Raw genomic sequence first — 15,864 nt, forward strand, 5'->3', positions numbered from 1 at the left:
TTATGAGGAAGAGGTTGACACTGCCCAGACAGAATCCTGTGTTTGAATGGAATTTATGCATCATGTATGAGGTGTATGAATATGCAACAGGCTGTTGTTTTTAAGGGTTAATCCTCTGTTAACGTGGGTCATTTTCGGGCTTCTTTTGCCCAGAAAAGGTACCCAGACTGTCCGTAACTCTTTGTTTCTATTGTCTCATATTGTCCTAATCCCAATTGTCCAAATGATTAGTACTCTAATTATATTACTATTTTTATAACCATTTCATTACTATTAAACTTTTAAAAATTTAAAAACAAGTGGTTGGCGTTTTTCACAAGGCCTCGGCAGGGGCTGCCACAGAGGAACACCAGGAGGAATTTCCCCATGGAAGGGGCGGTCAGGCCTTGGCAGGGGCTGCCCAGGGAGGGTAGGAGCGTCCATCCCTGGAATGTCCAAGGAATTCCTGGATGTGGCACTCAGAGCTCTGCGCTGGGGACAAAGTGGGGATGGGGCACAGCTCCATGGGCTGGGAGGGCTTTTCCAGCCTCAGGGATTTCGGGATTCTGGGCTTCCCCATGGCAACGCGCCGTCCCCATGGCAACGCGCCGTCCCCGCGGCGGAGCGCGCGGCGCGGCGTGTCCCGCGCGGCAGCCCGTACCGCGGGGCATTGTGGGCCGGGCAAGATGGCCGCCCCCGTGCCGCGGTGCTGAGCCCAGCCGCGCTCGCCGGCGCCCCGGGACGCGCGTCCCGTCCGCCGCCGCCCGCCCCCGGAGCGCTGCTCGCCGAGCCGCCCTCGGCCCGCCGGTGTGCCAGGGAGCCGCGATGGGCCGGGCGCCGTGCCCGCCGCAGGGAGCGCGGGGCCCGCGGGGGTAGAGGTGCGAGGGAGGCCCCGGGCCCGGTCCCTCGCCGGTCCCTCGGTGCTCCCCGGGCCGCGCCACCGAGCCCGGCCGGGCCCGCTGCCTGCGCCAGGTGAAGGCGCTGCGTGTCCCGGGTCCGTCCTTGCCCGCGCACCGGGCAGCGCCGCCCCCGCCGCCCTTGGCCCGTCGTGCCCCTCCGGCCGGAGGGACCCCCGGCCCCGCTGGGTGCCGGGCTGGACATCGCTGCCCACCCTGTGCCCGGAGCTCCCCCGCCCATGGAGTCTGAGATGCTGCAGTCGCCTCTCCTGGGGCTCGGGGAGGAGGATGAGTCCGACCTGACGGACTGGAACTTGCCCCTGGCCTTTATGAAGAAAAGGCACTGCGAGAAGATCGAAGGCTCAAAGTCTTTGGCTCAGAGCTGGAGGATGAAGGACCGGGTAATGCTCCAGGGCACCGTGGGGTTTGCAGAGAAGCACTCGGGGTACAGGTGGAGCAGGAGTCGGAGCTCAGAGGGTGCTGAGCTGTAGCCAGGTGAAACGCTGGCTGTGGATCCCGTGGTTTGTGTCCTGGTGTGGGGTTAGGGCAGCAAACCTGCAGCTGCCCCAGAGACACTGGTGTGATGCTCATGGCACCGGGCTCTTGGAGCAGCTCCTTCACTTAGGCTCTTTACATGCAGCTTGGTGTGTCCTGGGCAAGGCAGTGGAGTGCCCGAGCTCAGGAGGAGCTGCAGGTGCAGGAATTGCAGCAGTCTGGGGGTGCAGCTGCACTGGAGCTGGGTGGGTTTGCTGTGCACAGGGGACAGTGAGGCTGTCCTGTGCACAGACAGGCTGTGGGGCTCTGGAGGCAGGACATGGTTTTTGATGGAGCTCTGGGTGTGTTACAGCAGGAACTCCTGGGTACACACAGGCTGTGGGGTTCTGGAGGCAGGGCACAGTTTTCAGATGGAACTCTGGGTGTGTTACAGGAGCTCCTGGGGTGTTTGGGGACCTGTTGTGTGTCACTGACAGTGCTGGGAGTGACACAGACACGTCCCAGCTGGGAGTCTGGGATCCTCTGCTGCCTCTGTGGGACACCTTCAATGGCTCAGTAAAGAGCAAAGCAAGCACCTAAGAAATGTCCTGGACCATCATCTGCACTTGTTCTGTTCATGGAAGCTGCTTAGGATCCCAGCCTTGCTGGCTCTCCCAGTTCTTGCACCCATAACTTTTTGTTTGTAGGTGTTTGTGGGTATTTATGGGTTTTTCTGGTGACCAGATTTCTGTTAGGTTTATGATCCTCTTGTAAAGGATGGAATAACTCATTGGAATGCAAGCTGTAATTTCTGTGCCCAGGCTGTCCCTGAGTCTCAGTGTTCCCAGAGTGGTGATTGCATTGCTCAGAAGTTCCGAACCATGATCTGAAGGTGGGACTTGGCAGCTCACTGCTGGCTTGAGCTGAGGCTTTGGGTGTGATGTGAAGGCAGCACAGACACCACGCTGGGTGCTCTGCTCCAAAGGGTTCTGGCATACAGGAGACTTTCTCCACTAGACTGTGGAGGTGTGATGAGCTTGCTGGTCTATTTTAGGTGCCTTCCTGGGAGGCTTCCTGTTCCTCCATCCCTGATCTGCAGAGTTGCCTGTTTCTAATTCAGGAATGACTTTGCCCTCCTTGTGCTGATCAATAGGTTGTGCAGCAGCAGCAGCAGCAGATCAGGGGGTGCTCAGGGGTTCTCTGTGGCTGCTGTGAAATGTTTCAGGTGCCTGCTACCATCAGTGCCCAGCCCAGCCCAGCTCCTGCTGCCTGGCTCTGTGGAGCTGCAGTTCCCTCCCCTGGGACTCTCTGTGCCATAAAGTCGTGGCTGTTGCTGCTGCTCTCTGGGGACCAGCTCAGTGAGGCTGGGCCCTGCTCACTCTCCAAGAAGCTGAATCTGACTCTTGTGAAAGAAGAAAATAGAAGCAAATCTCAAATTTTCAGTTTAGTTCTTCTGCTTTCTCTGCCAGCTGGAGATAACTTCAAACACCAGTACACCAAATAACTTCCCACCAGGGCAGTGGTGCAGCTCAGGCATCGTTTGTGTCTGGATCAGGGATCCTCTGGACAAACTTCTTGTTGTGTTTAATTACTTTTTGTTTAAGAACAGGTGCCTTAAGCTGTTAGGTACCAAAAGCTCGTAAAGACACCTGAGAGAGGAAGAGCAGCTGATTTCAGAATGCTCAACCTCATTACTTTTAGATCTCAGCAGCTGTTTGTCATGTCTTGTATTTTGTTCCCCTTTTCAGCTGTCACTGGCTGTCTCCTGAGTGCTTAATGTGAGGTAACAAGGGCAGAGCCTCAGCTGGGGAGGGAAGGGGATGAGGATGGGGTTTGGAATGCTGCAGGGGGGATGTCTGGTAAATATTTCCACCCACTGAGTTCGAGTTTGGCTAACCCTGCAAACAGTTCACAGAATCTGATCAGGTTTGACCTCGTGTCCACGTGCAGGAGGTGGAGGGAGGGCAGCTCACTCATGCTGCTGTTTTCCCATGGCCCAGCTGGGTGGGACAGGCTTGCCCAGGGAATGGAGCACCTGCAGAAAACCCAGGAGCTTGGGCTTTGTGGGGTTTTCCTGTGAGCAGTGGTGCTGTGAGGGCAGCCTGTGCCATCAGGGTGAAGCTGATGGGCTCTTGATTTCCTGCTTTTTGTTCCTGAACTGCTTTGTTTTGCTCTCTGGCATCACAAATTAATTACCTCCACTTTTAGCTGTCTTCAGGAAGTTTCTTCTCTTCCTCTTCCCTTGCCTTCCCCACTGTCCCCAGTGGCCTGCAGCCCTGTCAGTGCCCACAGCCCCTGGTGTCCCTCTGTCCTTCCAGCCCAGCCCATGGCTCAGCCCCTTCCTTCCCTGCAGGCCCAGGGGGAGCCTCTGTCCCCACCCCCAATTCCTGCAGCTCCTTTTGGCTCTTGGCTGCCTTTCCTACAAGCCAGGGCTGATGGAGGTGTGCTCCTCTCTCTGGGTGCTGCTGCTGCTGCAGGGGATGTGCCTCTGCCTGTGAGCTGAGTGTGGGAAACATTTCAGAACCTTCAGTGTGATCCATGAGCTCCCCACAGCCCAGGCTGGGGCCATTCCCTGCCACTGAACACCCCAGCCTGTCCCTAAATGGAGAGGTGCTCAAAGGTGAGCCCAGACGAGGCTCTGCAGTCCCAGGGCAGGTAAAGCTGTGGCATTTCCCCTGTGAATTCCCATTTCCCCTGTGAATTCCCACTTCCCCTGTGAATTCCCACTTCCCCTGTGAATTCCCATTTCTCCTGTGAATTTCCAGTTTCCCCCTGTGAATTCCCATTTCCCCCTGTGAATTCCCATTTCCCCTTGTGAATTCCCATTTCCCCCTGTGAATTCCCACTTCCCCTGTGAATTCCCATTTCCCCCTGTGAATTCCCATTTCCCCCTGTGAATTCCCTTTCCCCCCTTGTGAATTCCCATTTCCCCTGTGAATCCCCATTTCCCCTTGTGAATTCCCATTTCCCCCTGTGAATTCCCATTTCCCCTTGTGAATTCCCATTTCCCCCTGTGAATTCCCATTTCCCCTGTGAATCATGGAAGCCCCAAGCAGTGGCAGATTTTGCCTTATTCATTGAGGAGTCATGGGGAGTGAGCAGAGCTCTACTACAGTTAGAGGAAGTGATTCACAGCTTTGGGAGTGGAATGACTCCTCTTTTCATCTTGCTTTGTTGCTCTAAAAACCCCAGAGTTTATGTGAAGTTGAAGGTTCTTTAGAAGGCAGAGTTCTGATAAGGGGAGAATCAAATCAGCAGAGTAATGAGTGGTAAATGTAGAGAAAATAAGTGAGAATTCACTGGTGTCCCCCGCCCCTTCCTCCATGAGGGCTGCTCTGAAAACATTTAATCCTTCCTCTCCCCCTTCCGTGGACTGCATATGCCATCAAAGTGACAGTGCTTTGATCTATTATTTATTTAAAGAATATTTTTAACACAAGAGGGTTGGAATTATGCTTTGTGTATTGAATTAAATCTCCCAGCCTCTGTAGCAACCAAAGCATATAACTTGATTTAAAGAAAAAGACTCCAAGTACACCAGGTTTTCCTGACAAGTTGCTATTAAATTGAGAATATTTAAATTAAGATTTGCTGTATTTATATTGATTTCTAAGATAAGCAAAGAGCAACAAAGCTGATTGTAATACTTTCACCTCAACTTTTTTTTTTTCCTGCTGCCTCATAACTTGCTGAGTGAGAATTAAATCCTGTTTTTATGAGAAGAGGGATCCACAATTAGGTTTCTCTGGAAATGCAGATGTGCTTGATTCAGATGAGCAGGGTTTGCCTGGTTTCACAGGACACAGGAGGTGCCAGCCCCAGGGCTGGTGGCTTCCTGGGCAGCTGGGCTGTGCTTGGCCCCAGAGCTGCTGCTCAGTGCCTCAGGGCTGTGCTGACCTTCTCCCCTGGCCTGGCCAGAGGGGTCACTGATCCCTCTGGGGCTGCAGCTTTGCTGCCACTGCCACATCTGATAGACCCCTCGGTCCATTTGGTGTTTGTCTTGTTCCTCTGCTCTTCTCTGGCCTCTTTCACTGGGTTAGCTGATGAGTTACCCAGTGCCAGGTTTGTGTTGGTGGCATCCCTCAGTGCCAGGCTGTGCTGTGGGGTGTCAGGGGTTCCTTCTCCTCTCCTGGTGCCACAGGCTGTGCCAGCAGCACCCTCACCAGTGCTTTTATCTGTGTTTGCATTTATTGACCCATCCTTGCGGAACTGGGGCACGGTGACCTCCAGCTCTTGTTGGGAGGGATGGAGCAGAGGGTAATTAGTGTAATTAGTGCAGTGCTGTGCAGAGGGCAGAGCAGGGGCAGTGCCAGGGGAGGAGGCTGTGGGAGCAGCCAGGGCTGGGTCAGGCCAGCGCTCTGCAGCTGTGGATGGAGCCCTGTGCTGCTGTTCTGGGCTTCCTGCAGCAGGAGCTCAGGCTGCAGCCAGCTCTGTGCCATTCCTGTCCCTGGCACAGCCAGCTCTGTGCCATTCCTGTCCATGCACAGCCAGCTCTGTGCCATTCCTGTCCCTGGCACAGCCAGCTCTGTGCCATTCCTGTCCCTGGCACTGCCAGCTCTGTGCCCTCTCCATGTACAGCCAGCTCTGTGCCATTCCTGTCCTGTCCATGCACAGCCAGCTCTGTGCCATTCCTGTCCTGTCCATGCACAGCCAGCTCTGTGTCCTGTCCTGTCCATGCACAGCCAGCTCTGTGCCATTCCTGTCCCTGACACAGCCAGCTCTGTGCCATTCCTGTTCCTGGCACAGCCAGCTCTGTGTCCTGTCCTGTCCATGCACAGCCAGCTCTGTGCCATTCCTGTCCCTGGCACAGCCAGCTCTGTGCCATTCCTGTCCCTGGCACAGCCAGCTCTGTGCCCTGTCCATGTACAGCCAGCTCTGTGCCATTCCTGTCCCTGGCACAGCCAGCTCTGTGTCCTGTCCCTGGCACAGCCAGCTCTGTGCCATTCCTGTCCCTGGCACAGCCAGCTCTGTGCCATTCCTGTCCCTGGCACAGCCAGCTCTGTGCCATTCCTGTCCCTGCACTGCCAGCTCTGTGCCATTCCTGTCCATGCACAGCCAGCTCTGTGCCCTGTCCTGTCCCTGGCACTGCCAGCTCTGTGCCCTGTCCTGTCCATGCACAGCCAGCTCTGTGCCCTGTCCATGCACAGCCAGCTCTGTGCCCTGTCCCTGGCACTGCCAGCTCTGTGCCCTGTCCTGTCCCTGGCACTGCCAGCTCTGTGCCCTGTCCCTGCACAGCCAGCTCTGTGCCCTGTCCTGTCCCTGGCACTGCCAGCTCTGTGCCCTGTCCCTGCACAGCCAGCTCTGTGCCCTGTCCTGCCTGTGGCACAGCCAGCTCTGTGCCCTGTCCATGCACAGCCAGCTCTGTGCCCTGTCCCTGGCACTGCCAGCTCTGTGCCCTGTCCCTGCACAGCCAGCTCTGTGCCCTGTCCCTGCACAGCCAGCTCTGTGCCCTGTCCTGTCCCTGGCACTGCCAGCTCTGTGCCCTCTTGGCTGTGGCTCAGGGATTGCTCCTGATCAAAGCCCCAGTGCATCCCCAGGCAGTGGCTGTGGGAGATCTGAGGGGCTGTCCAGGAATGGTTGGAAGGAACATTTCAGGGAAGATCTGGAGCAGCAGCAGTCGTGCCTGGGAAGATGGGCACCTCCTAAAGGCAGTGCCAGACAGGAGTGGGAATGCTGTGGAGCCAGGGGGAGAAGCCTGCAGGAATGCAAGGCACGGATGAGGAGGAAACCCTGCCACAGATAAATGGGGAGTGACACCTGGGACACGCCTCTTGTGGTTCTTTGCTTTCTCTATACAACCTGCAAAGATCATTGGAGCAAAATGTTTGCTTTCTATTATTTTCATTATTTTTAGAAGTGATTGGCAGAGAAGGAAAGCCCACACTGGCTCCAAGCATCCCGGAGTGGTTGGAAAGCAGCGTTGGCTGCTGGGCTGTGGCAGCCAGGAGCAGCCTGCTCCAGTCTGCAGTTTTAACCTGGAGCACAGTGGGTAACACCTTGGATCTCTGGGGGCCCTGGATGTCACTGCTGTCACACAGAGGAGCTGCACTGGGAAGTGCCTGTGGATACCTGGCAGTGAGTGCCAGCAGAACTCAGCCACGAGCCTGGGAAGTGCTGCAGGGCACTCAGGGCAGCAGCTCAGAGTGGCCTTTGTTCCTCTCTGTGAGGAGCTGGAGCTGTGGGCAGGAGATGCCTGTGCTGGGCTCAATAAAGCCCTGAAGAGAATTCAGAGTGGCAGTGCTGAGTTCCGAGGTGAGAGAAGGAAACCAAGCCCTCAGGAGGAGTTGATCGAGGAATGTGGAGCAGGCTGGCACACCAGGAACCCACTCTGGGCTGCAGATGGCTGGAGACAACCTGCAGAGCTGTTGAATTATTAATGCCAGCTTGAAGGAGTTCTTTGCATTCTGCTGCTTCTCTTGCTGTGGAGAAGCACATGGAGATGATTTTTTTTTCCTTAACAATTTATTTATCTTAAACTTTACATTATAAAAAATCCTTGAAACTGAAAGCTCTTCTTTTAAGATGCTTCACCTTGGAAGTGGTGCAGGAGCTGGAGGGGCAGCAGGGAGCTCTGTTCCCCTGGCTGGGGGAGAGTCGTGTCCAGGTGGGATAGGGAGGGAATGATTCCTTCAGGAGCCTGGCACGGGTCCTGTGCAGCTGTGAGGGAGTGCAGGGGCAAGGCTTGGCTTGCCTTCAATACCTTCAGCCTCTTCTGATATCAGAAAATGATTGCAGGCTGATTTCAGAACCTTCAGCCTTTTCTGATATCAGAAACTGATTTCAGGCTGATTTCAGAACCTTCAGCCTTTTCTGATTTCAGGCTGATTTCAGAACCTTCAGCCTTTTCTGATTTCAGGCTGATTTCCACTGTTCCTCAGTGGAAGAGCCCCACGGATGATGCAGGACAGATGTCACCACTTGTCACCTCTCAGCTGGGAGCCCAAAAAAAGGGGAAGGTTGGCAAAGAGCAAGCAGGAACCTCTGGTGTTGCAGAGTGAACTGAGCTCGAGGGAGAACAATGTTTCCTCCTGTTAAATAGTGCTGTTCCTGCTCTCTCTGGAGACCTCCTTGATGGAACATTTCATGGCAGGGCTCCAAAGGAGCCCACAGTCAGGAGTTACCTGAGGAACACCTCGCTGGTGGGGAAGAGGGTTGTGTTAAATCTGTAAATGTGGGTAAAGAAAATGTGAAGAAAAAAGGCTTCAAGGAGGGAATGAATTTCCTGCACAAGCAGGAAACTGAGTCTCCTGGCCAGGGAGGGTTTTCAAATGAGACTCACACGAGGATTTGGAATTTGGAAATTTGTCCTAGGATCTGTGTTTAATGCTGATAAGTTCATCCTCAACTCTGTAAAATAATGTATCTGCATATATTTCATGTTTAATGCTGACTTAATCTTGTGTTTGTATTAACTCCCAGAAGCAATTTGAACTCACTGGCATAAACCCAGGCAGGTTTCTAACACTTGAGTGTTCATTTGGGTAATGTTTAAGCACAAAGTTTTCAGCTTGCAAATTGCAGTGTAAAAATCAAATATTAATGGGGTCTAAAACGTCCAGTCTGAGATGTGCCACAAAATGCAGAATTTCTCATAAATGCACTGACTTCCTCTTGGTATAACTTGAACTAGAATATAAAGCAGTTCTATGGCTCTGAGTTCCAAACCTGGTCTCACCCAGGCTGAAATAAATGGGTGTCTTGGTTTCAGCCTGGCCTGGAGTCACTCCCAGGGATGCTCCAGCGGGGTCGGGTGGGTTCCCTGGGGTGATGAAACTTCACGTTTTCAATCAAACCCAGAAGAACATAATGGTTTTTTCCCAGCTGAAAATACCTGCAGATATTGCACTGTACTCACCTGCAGATCTGTTTGGCTTCTAAATGAAATAAGAGATGAATTAGGAATATTTTAGAAGGTCTTTAGCATAAGATGTAAATTTTAGTGTCAAATGCTTTAATAAGCAGCTTCTCCCAGAGCAGACACAGAACTCCCTCTGCTCCCCCAGTCCCATTTCTGATGGCTTTGGGATGAATTCTCTGCCATCACTTCTCAGGAAGAGCATTTTGCCCGAGTGGATTTGGCCATTTAGGGATTGCAGGTTGTGACCCAGCGTTATTAAATCACTGGGAATCGGATGCAGTACAAGCTGGGGAGTTGTAGCCCATTTTTTAACATACAAATGACACTCCAAAGTGCAGAGCCCACAGTAAGAGCTGCTGTGGTTTGATCTTGAGCCTTTGCTGACAAGGCATTTTGGATATTGGTTTTCTTACAAACTCGCCAAATGTTCTCCTGCTTCATTTTTTAATTCTAACAAAAATCCATGGAAATGTATTCTGATGGATATATTCCTGAAACGGGGGAAAGAAAATTTCCACTGTCTTAATGACAGATGAGAATGTCCTCGTGCTGCTTGCATTAGGAACCTTTAAATATGCAGTGAAGTTTCTGGTGTGTTCCAAAAGAGTTTAGAAACGGGAAAAGCATTATTGGGGGTTTTTTTGATCAGTCACTTGCACTGTTCCAAAAGAGTTTAGAAATGGGAAAAGCATTATTGGGGGTTTTTTTGATCAGTCACTTGCACTGTTCCAAAAGAGTTTAGAAATGGGAAAAGCATTATTGGGGGTTTTTTTGATCAGTCACTTGCACAAACCCCTGCAGAGCCTGGGCTGAGCCCACCGTGGGCAGCAGGGCCAGGGATTGTCCCCTCTGCCCCTCAGGTGAGACCCCACCTGCCCCAGCTCAGGCAGGAGCTGGAGCTGCTGCAGAGCCCAGAGGAGGCTCCAGGATGATGCCAGGGATGGAGCAGCTCTGCTGGGAGGAGAGGCTGGCACAGCTGGCATTGCTCACCCGGGCAGGGGAAGCTTTGGGGTGCCCTCAGTGTGGCCTCAGAGAGGCTGGCACAGCTGGCATTGCTCACCTGGGCAGGGGAAGCTTTGGGGTGCCCTCAGTGTGGCCTCAGAGAGGCTGGCACAGCTGGCATTGCTCACCTGGGCAGGGGAAGCTTTGGGGTGAGCTCAGTGTGGCCTCAGAGAGGCTGGCACAGCTGGCATTGCTCACCTGGGCAGGGGAAGCTTTGGGGTGCCCTCAGTGTGGCCTCAGAGAGGCTGGCACAGCTGGCATTGCTCACCTGGGCAGGAGAAGCTTTGGGGTGAGCTCAGTGTGGCCTCAGAGAGGCTGGCACAGCTGGCATTGCTCACCTGGGCAGGGGAAGCTTTGGGGTGAGCTCAGTGTGGCCTCAGAGAGGCTGGCACAGCTGGCATTGCTCACCTGGGCAGGGGAAGCTTTGGGGTGAGCTCAGTGTGGCCTCAGAGAGGCTGGCACAGCTGGCATTGCTCACCTGGGCAGGAGGAGCTTTGGGGTGAGCTCAGTGTGGCCTCAGAGAGGCTGGCACAGCTGGCATTGCTCACCTGGGCAGGAGGAGCTTTGGGGTGAGCTCAGTGTGGCCTCAGAGAGGCTGGCACAGCTGGCATTGCTCACCTGGGCAGGGGAAGCTTTGGGGTGCCCTCAGTGTGGCCTTGCAGGGCCTGAAGGAGCTGACAAGAAATGCAGAGAGAGACAATTTCCAAGGGATGGAGTGGCAGGACAGAGGGGATGGCTTCCCACTGCCAGAGGGCAGGGCTGGATGGGAAATTGAGGGAAAAATGCTCCCTGTGAGGAGAGGGAGAGGGATGAGCTGTGGCTCTCAGGGTGTGCTCCTGCTAGCAGAGCAAACGGTGTGGAGTGCAGGGCTTTCCATCCTTCAGGGGAGGTGGCAGAGGGGAAATCACCCCATTTGTCTCTGGGATCAATTCCTGTTCCTCTCATGGCTTTGCTGTCAGTTTTCCAGGAGAAACACTTATTTAAAAGCCCGAACCTGGGAATGGAAAATAAATATCAGCCTGTTCAGCATCAGCCGCCGATCAGACATTACCAGCAAAATACTGAAAAATAAGTCAGTATTAGAGTGCAAATGGGAAACAATAAATAAATGAGATGGAGAAGATTGCTTGGCAGGGTACTTTCTCTTGCAAGAGTGATTTATGTGTTTCCAGGCCCAATCAGTCATTTTGTGTGTAGTTTTCTGTGTTTCCCTGGGGTACTGGGCGTGTGTGTGGCAGCGTGGATGGCTCTGGCAGTGCTCATGCCCTGCCACCCTGCAGCTCCCTGGGCAGCTGGCAGTGCCTGGGCTGTCTGGGGAGGTGTCCCCAGGGCAGGGCAGGGGCTGTGCAGTGCCCAGGGGGTTTGGGGTGGTGGATTTGGGCTCTCCATGACACTGAGCTGCAGGGCTGGGCTGCACCTTGCAGCTGCCCCTGGTTCTGCTTTTTCTGGGGTGTCCCTAACGTGACAGAGTGCTCTAAGGCACGTGTCCTGAGTGCTGAGCTGCAGCTCTGGGCATCCACCCACCCCATGCATGGGCAAATCCTGATCAGGGAACTCCTGCCCCGGCTCCTGTTTCCATCTCTGTGCTGCAGAGCCCTGGGTGATTCCTGGCACGAGGAGCCCCTACAGGATTGCAGGGTTTGTTAGCCAGAGCAGGGCTTGGGATGAAGCCATGAACCACAGTTCTTGCTGATTTTTTATTCCACGTTCCCACCACGGCCATGGGAGTGAGGAAATGCAGCAGGATTTCTGTCCTGGTGTGGAGCCTGTGAATGGTGTCTGGCTGCTCCAGTTTCTGGGTAAATTACACATTTATGTGGCTCTAGGGTTTTCCCTAAGTGTGAAATTTGGGATTTTTTTCCCCCTGCTGTTGTGGATTGCACGGAGCACCCTGGGGAGGTGGGGATGTGGGTGGCCTTGCTGCAGGCAAGCCCTGAATGCCTGGAATCACTGAGAGCCTCATCACTGCTTCTGTTTTCCTCCTCTGGTTTAGGTGTTGGCATGAGGGAGTCCAGGAAAAACCCATAAAGATGTGAAGTGATAATTTCCAGGCAGTATTTTTAGCTGGCCAAGGTGGTTTGTCATTGGTTTAATGCAGGTTTTGGGTCCCAGGTGGGGCTGGGTGGGTTTGGGTTGGGTACATTTGGGGTGCCTGGGTGGGTTAAGCCCATGTGGAGCAGCAGCTGGAGCCAGGATTCCTCCTTACAGGGCTCTCCAAGAAAACCCAACACGTGAAGAAAACAAAATAAAAAATGCACTAAATATCTTTGTTTTGGTGTGTGTTTGTTTAATTTTTTCACAGTTTTGTTTGTCACTTGGCTTTTTCCATTGTAATTCCTTTAGTTTCAATATTAGAGATCACACACTGCATTATAATATTGGTCAGGGGCCCTGAATAGCATTGCCTCATGTTTTAATAATGTGGTTCAGTTGGACAATGGCTAATTTAAGATGAGTAGCAAAAGTTCACTGGGATCCATTTCCATGCTCAGAAAGAGAAGAATGGGCTTTGGAAATAATAACAAAAATAGTAACATGGAGTCTAAGTACTGTTCTAATAAAAAATATGAAAAATTTCACCAGTCAGGCCTTGCTTTAAATAGTCCATGTGCAAGAGCAGGTAGGAGGGGTTGGATAAAGCCCTGCAGAAGGTCTGGGAGGGTGAAGTTTGGAGCCCAGGGCGGTGCTGTTCTGCTCTAAGGCTGTGCTCTTGTCTTTGCAGATGAAGACTGTAAGTGTTGCCTTAGTTTTGTGCCTCAATGTCGGCGTGGATCCCCCAGACGTGGTGAAAACAACTCCCTGTGCCCGCCTGGAGTGCTGGATTGGTGAGTGCCCAGAGCCCCAGGCTCCCCTGGTCTCACAGACACAGAATCCATCCCAAAATTGTGCATTCCCAGGGCTTGAGACGGGGCTGAGCAGAAGGAAACGTGGGATGTGATTTGCCTCTGGGTTAATGAAGAGTCCAGCTCCACCTGCTGCCGTGGGTCATCTCTCCTGCTGTGTTCTGAAATGAGATGCCATGGAGAAAAGCAGCTGTTAATGAGCTGCTTTGCTTTCTTGTAATTGTTTTAGATTTATAAATACCTGAAGGGAATCTCTGAGCAGAGGCACCTTCAGAGTGCAGGGACCTGCAGAGCTTTCAATCCCCCTTCCCTGCCTGGGCCAGCAGAGCAGTGAGGTCTGTGGAACACCTTGCTGTGTTTTGAGGTGGCTGCTCTGGGCCTGTTTTAATTGGAATCATTCAGAAGACCTGGAATTGTTCCCAAGGATGTTTTGCCAGCAGTTCAACACCTGGGTTTGCTACTTTCATGCAGCATTGGACTCAATTCTTAGGTTTTTTTGTGATTAAAAGTTCCCTTGGTTTTGGAGAAAAAAAGTGTAATTATCAAGATGAGACAATTCTGAAGTAATATTTGAAGGAAGTATCTTGTGTACAGAAGCTTTCTCAGGTTTGGTTTTTCTCTAGGAGTTGGGAATGCTCAGCCTCCAGCACGTCCCTGTAATCCTCAGCTCAGGGCTCTGGCAGCCCCAGGGGCAAAGTGATCACTGCACAACCAGAATCTCTTTAAAAACTTCCAGCAGGTTTTCTACCCTTTCTTATCTGCTTTGTGAATCGCAGCACCTCAGGTTTTTAACCTGAAATGCTGATGGAAGCCCTGAGCAGGCACAAGCAGGTGCCTGAGAGCAGAGCACAGCCCTGATGTCTCATTGATACACGAGCAGAGGAGCATTGCAGAGGCATTTAAATAAAGTCATTAGTGCCTATCATTAGCAAAGAGAATTTTGAATGCAGTTTTGTAATTAAATTTTCAGTTTGTTTATGTACACAAGTGCTCCTTCCACTTCCAGCCAACTTGAAATTTCTGAAAAAGGTAATTGGGGAAATATCTGATGTTTTTGTGCCATCAGTGTGAGGAGCAGGGAGTGGGGGTGCAGAAGTGTCTGTGCCACATGTGCAGGGGCTGGGGAACTCTCTGGGGTGCAGTTGCTGCTGTTCACACCTGAGCTGGGGTCACAGCTGGTCACCCCTGGTGACAAATGGCCTCTGAGCAGAGCCACGTGCAGCTTTTATTCAGTAAAGAAAAATAGCACAAAATCCTGCTTTCATCCTGCTCTATTGCATTTTGTTTCTAACAAAAGTATATTTGCAAAAACTGGGGAAAAAAAAAACCCTTCACTGATTTGGTTTGATGCTTTTAAAATAATTGATATTAAATAGGAAAATATTAGCTTGTAGGTTGTTTTTTTTTTTTTTAAGAAAACTTGTTAATTGTTTAATTATATGTCCATGGTGTTTGAATAAAGCACATGGCCTGGAATTGTATTGCTATGTATGGATTGTGGTAATTATCTAGCAATAAAATTAACTTCTTAAATATTACAAATGGCACACAATCTCTGCAAAGGAAGCAGAGGAAGTAAATGAAGCAGGATTTTGCATTCATCAACAGAAAATGTTTGTCATCAAATATTTAACCAATTTGAGTTCTTGTCATTATTTACAATAGAAACCTTATTTCATTATTAAAAGAAACAAATGCAGTGCCTCTCCTGTCTTTCAAAACAAAATTGTGTTCAGCACCTCAGTGAGAGAAATCTTCCACATTTGACAGTCTGTAATGGAGCTGGATTTTTGTTGGACTGAGGGATTTGGGGATAATTTTTGGGAGTAAATCCGGGAGGAACAAGGTGTTAGTGAGTTTGATAATGAAAGGAGCCTGCATGAAAACATCCCTGAGAGATGCACTGGGCTGAAGCTGCTGCTGTGTGTTCTGTTCCCAGATCCTCTGTCCATGGGGCCTCAGAAAGCTCTGGAGACCATCGGGGCCAACCTGCAGAAGCAGTATGAGAACTGGCAGCCCAGGGTGAGTGTGGGCTGCTCCTGGGGCTCCCTCTGCCCAGGGCTGGGGCCTCTCCTCCACCCAGCCTGGGCCTTTCTTCTCAAGGCTTTCCAAGGGTATTTCTGTCTTGGAGCTTTTATGGCAGATATCGGTGTACAGTTGAGACAAGAGAATTTCTTTTTTGTGTTTTACCTCGTGGCACATTGGCAATTTTCAAATCTCATCAGCCCGAGAATTTAGCAGAAAATTCAAAAAGTGCCTGGAATCAAACAGGAGAAAAAGCATCTTGGAGCAAAGGTGAAAACAGCCCGTGTTGTCTGTGTTCTGGCTGGGGAGGAGGGCCAGCTCAGGAGCAGCAGGCTCCCTGCGTGGGCCTGGTGGAGGCAATCCCAGAGCTGGGCTGGTTCCCTGCTTCCTGCAGGAAAGCACAGCCCTGACACATTGCAAAGCCAAACACGTCCTGCTTTATTGCGCTCCACAGGGCTCTGGAGCTTTCTGCAGTAATAAAGAGAAGTTGGTGTGCCATCTGCAATAAAACAATAGCAGCATTATTGAATTTCCTAGAGCTTTCATATAAATACTAATACATCCAGTTTGGTCTGTTTCTTGGGGGCTTGGAATGGTTGAGGAGTGGATGGAAGGAAGACAATTTGGGGAAAACCGGGCAGTCTGGAGGAAAGAGCCAATCATAACAATCTCCTGAAACAGCTGCTATCCCCGGGCTGGAGCTGCTGCCATCAGCACCTTGTTGGGAATGCACAGGGGGTGCTAATTGCTGCCATGGCGGGTGGCAGTGGTGACCACGGTGTGACCA

General features: G+C 51.9%; 1 protein-coding gene across 2 annotated transcripts in view; it reads left to right on the top strand.

Moving 5' to 3' along the window:
- The first annotated feature begins 1,039 nt into the window (after nucleotides 1-1,039).
- RPTOR (regulatory associated protein of MTOR complex 1) overlaps nucleotides 1,040-15,864 on the top strand; it is a 109,540-nt gene continuing 94,715 nt past the window's right edge. The window contains exons 1-3 of one of the 2 annotated variants that reach the window (XM_066565814.1): nucleotides 1,040-1,276; nucleotides 12,932-13,034; nucleotides 14,992-15,074. In XM_066565814.1, coding sequence (XP_066421911.1) covers nucleotides 1,115-1,276; nucleotides 12,932-13,034; nucleotides 14,992-15,074 — 348 coding nt within the window. In that variant the 5' untranslated portion in view covers nucleotides 1,040-1,114. The remainder of the gene's footprint in view (nucleotides 1,277-12,931; nucleotides 13,035-14,991; nucleotides 15,075-15,864) is intronic. The other variant, XM_066565815.1, reaches the window with a different exon arrangement.

Source organism: Molothrus aeneus, chromosome 26, assembly GCF_037042795.1.
Source record: "Molothrus aeneus isolate 106 chromosome 26, BPBGC_Maene_1.0, whole genome shotgun sequence".
Lineage (NCBI taxonomy): Eukaryota > Metazoa > Chordata > Aves > Passeriformes > Icteridae > Molothrus > Molothrus aeneus.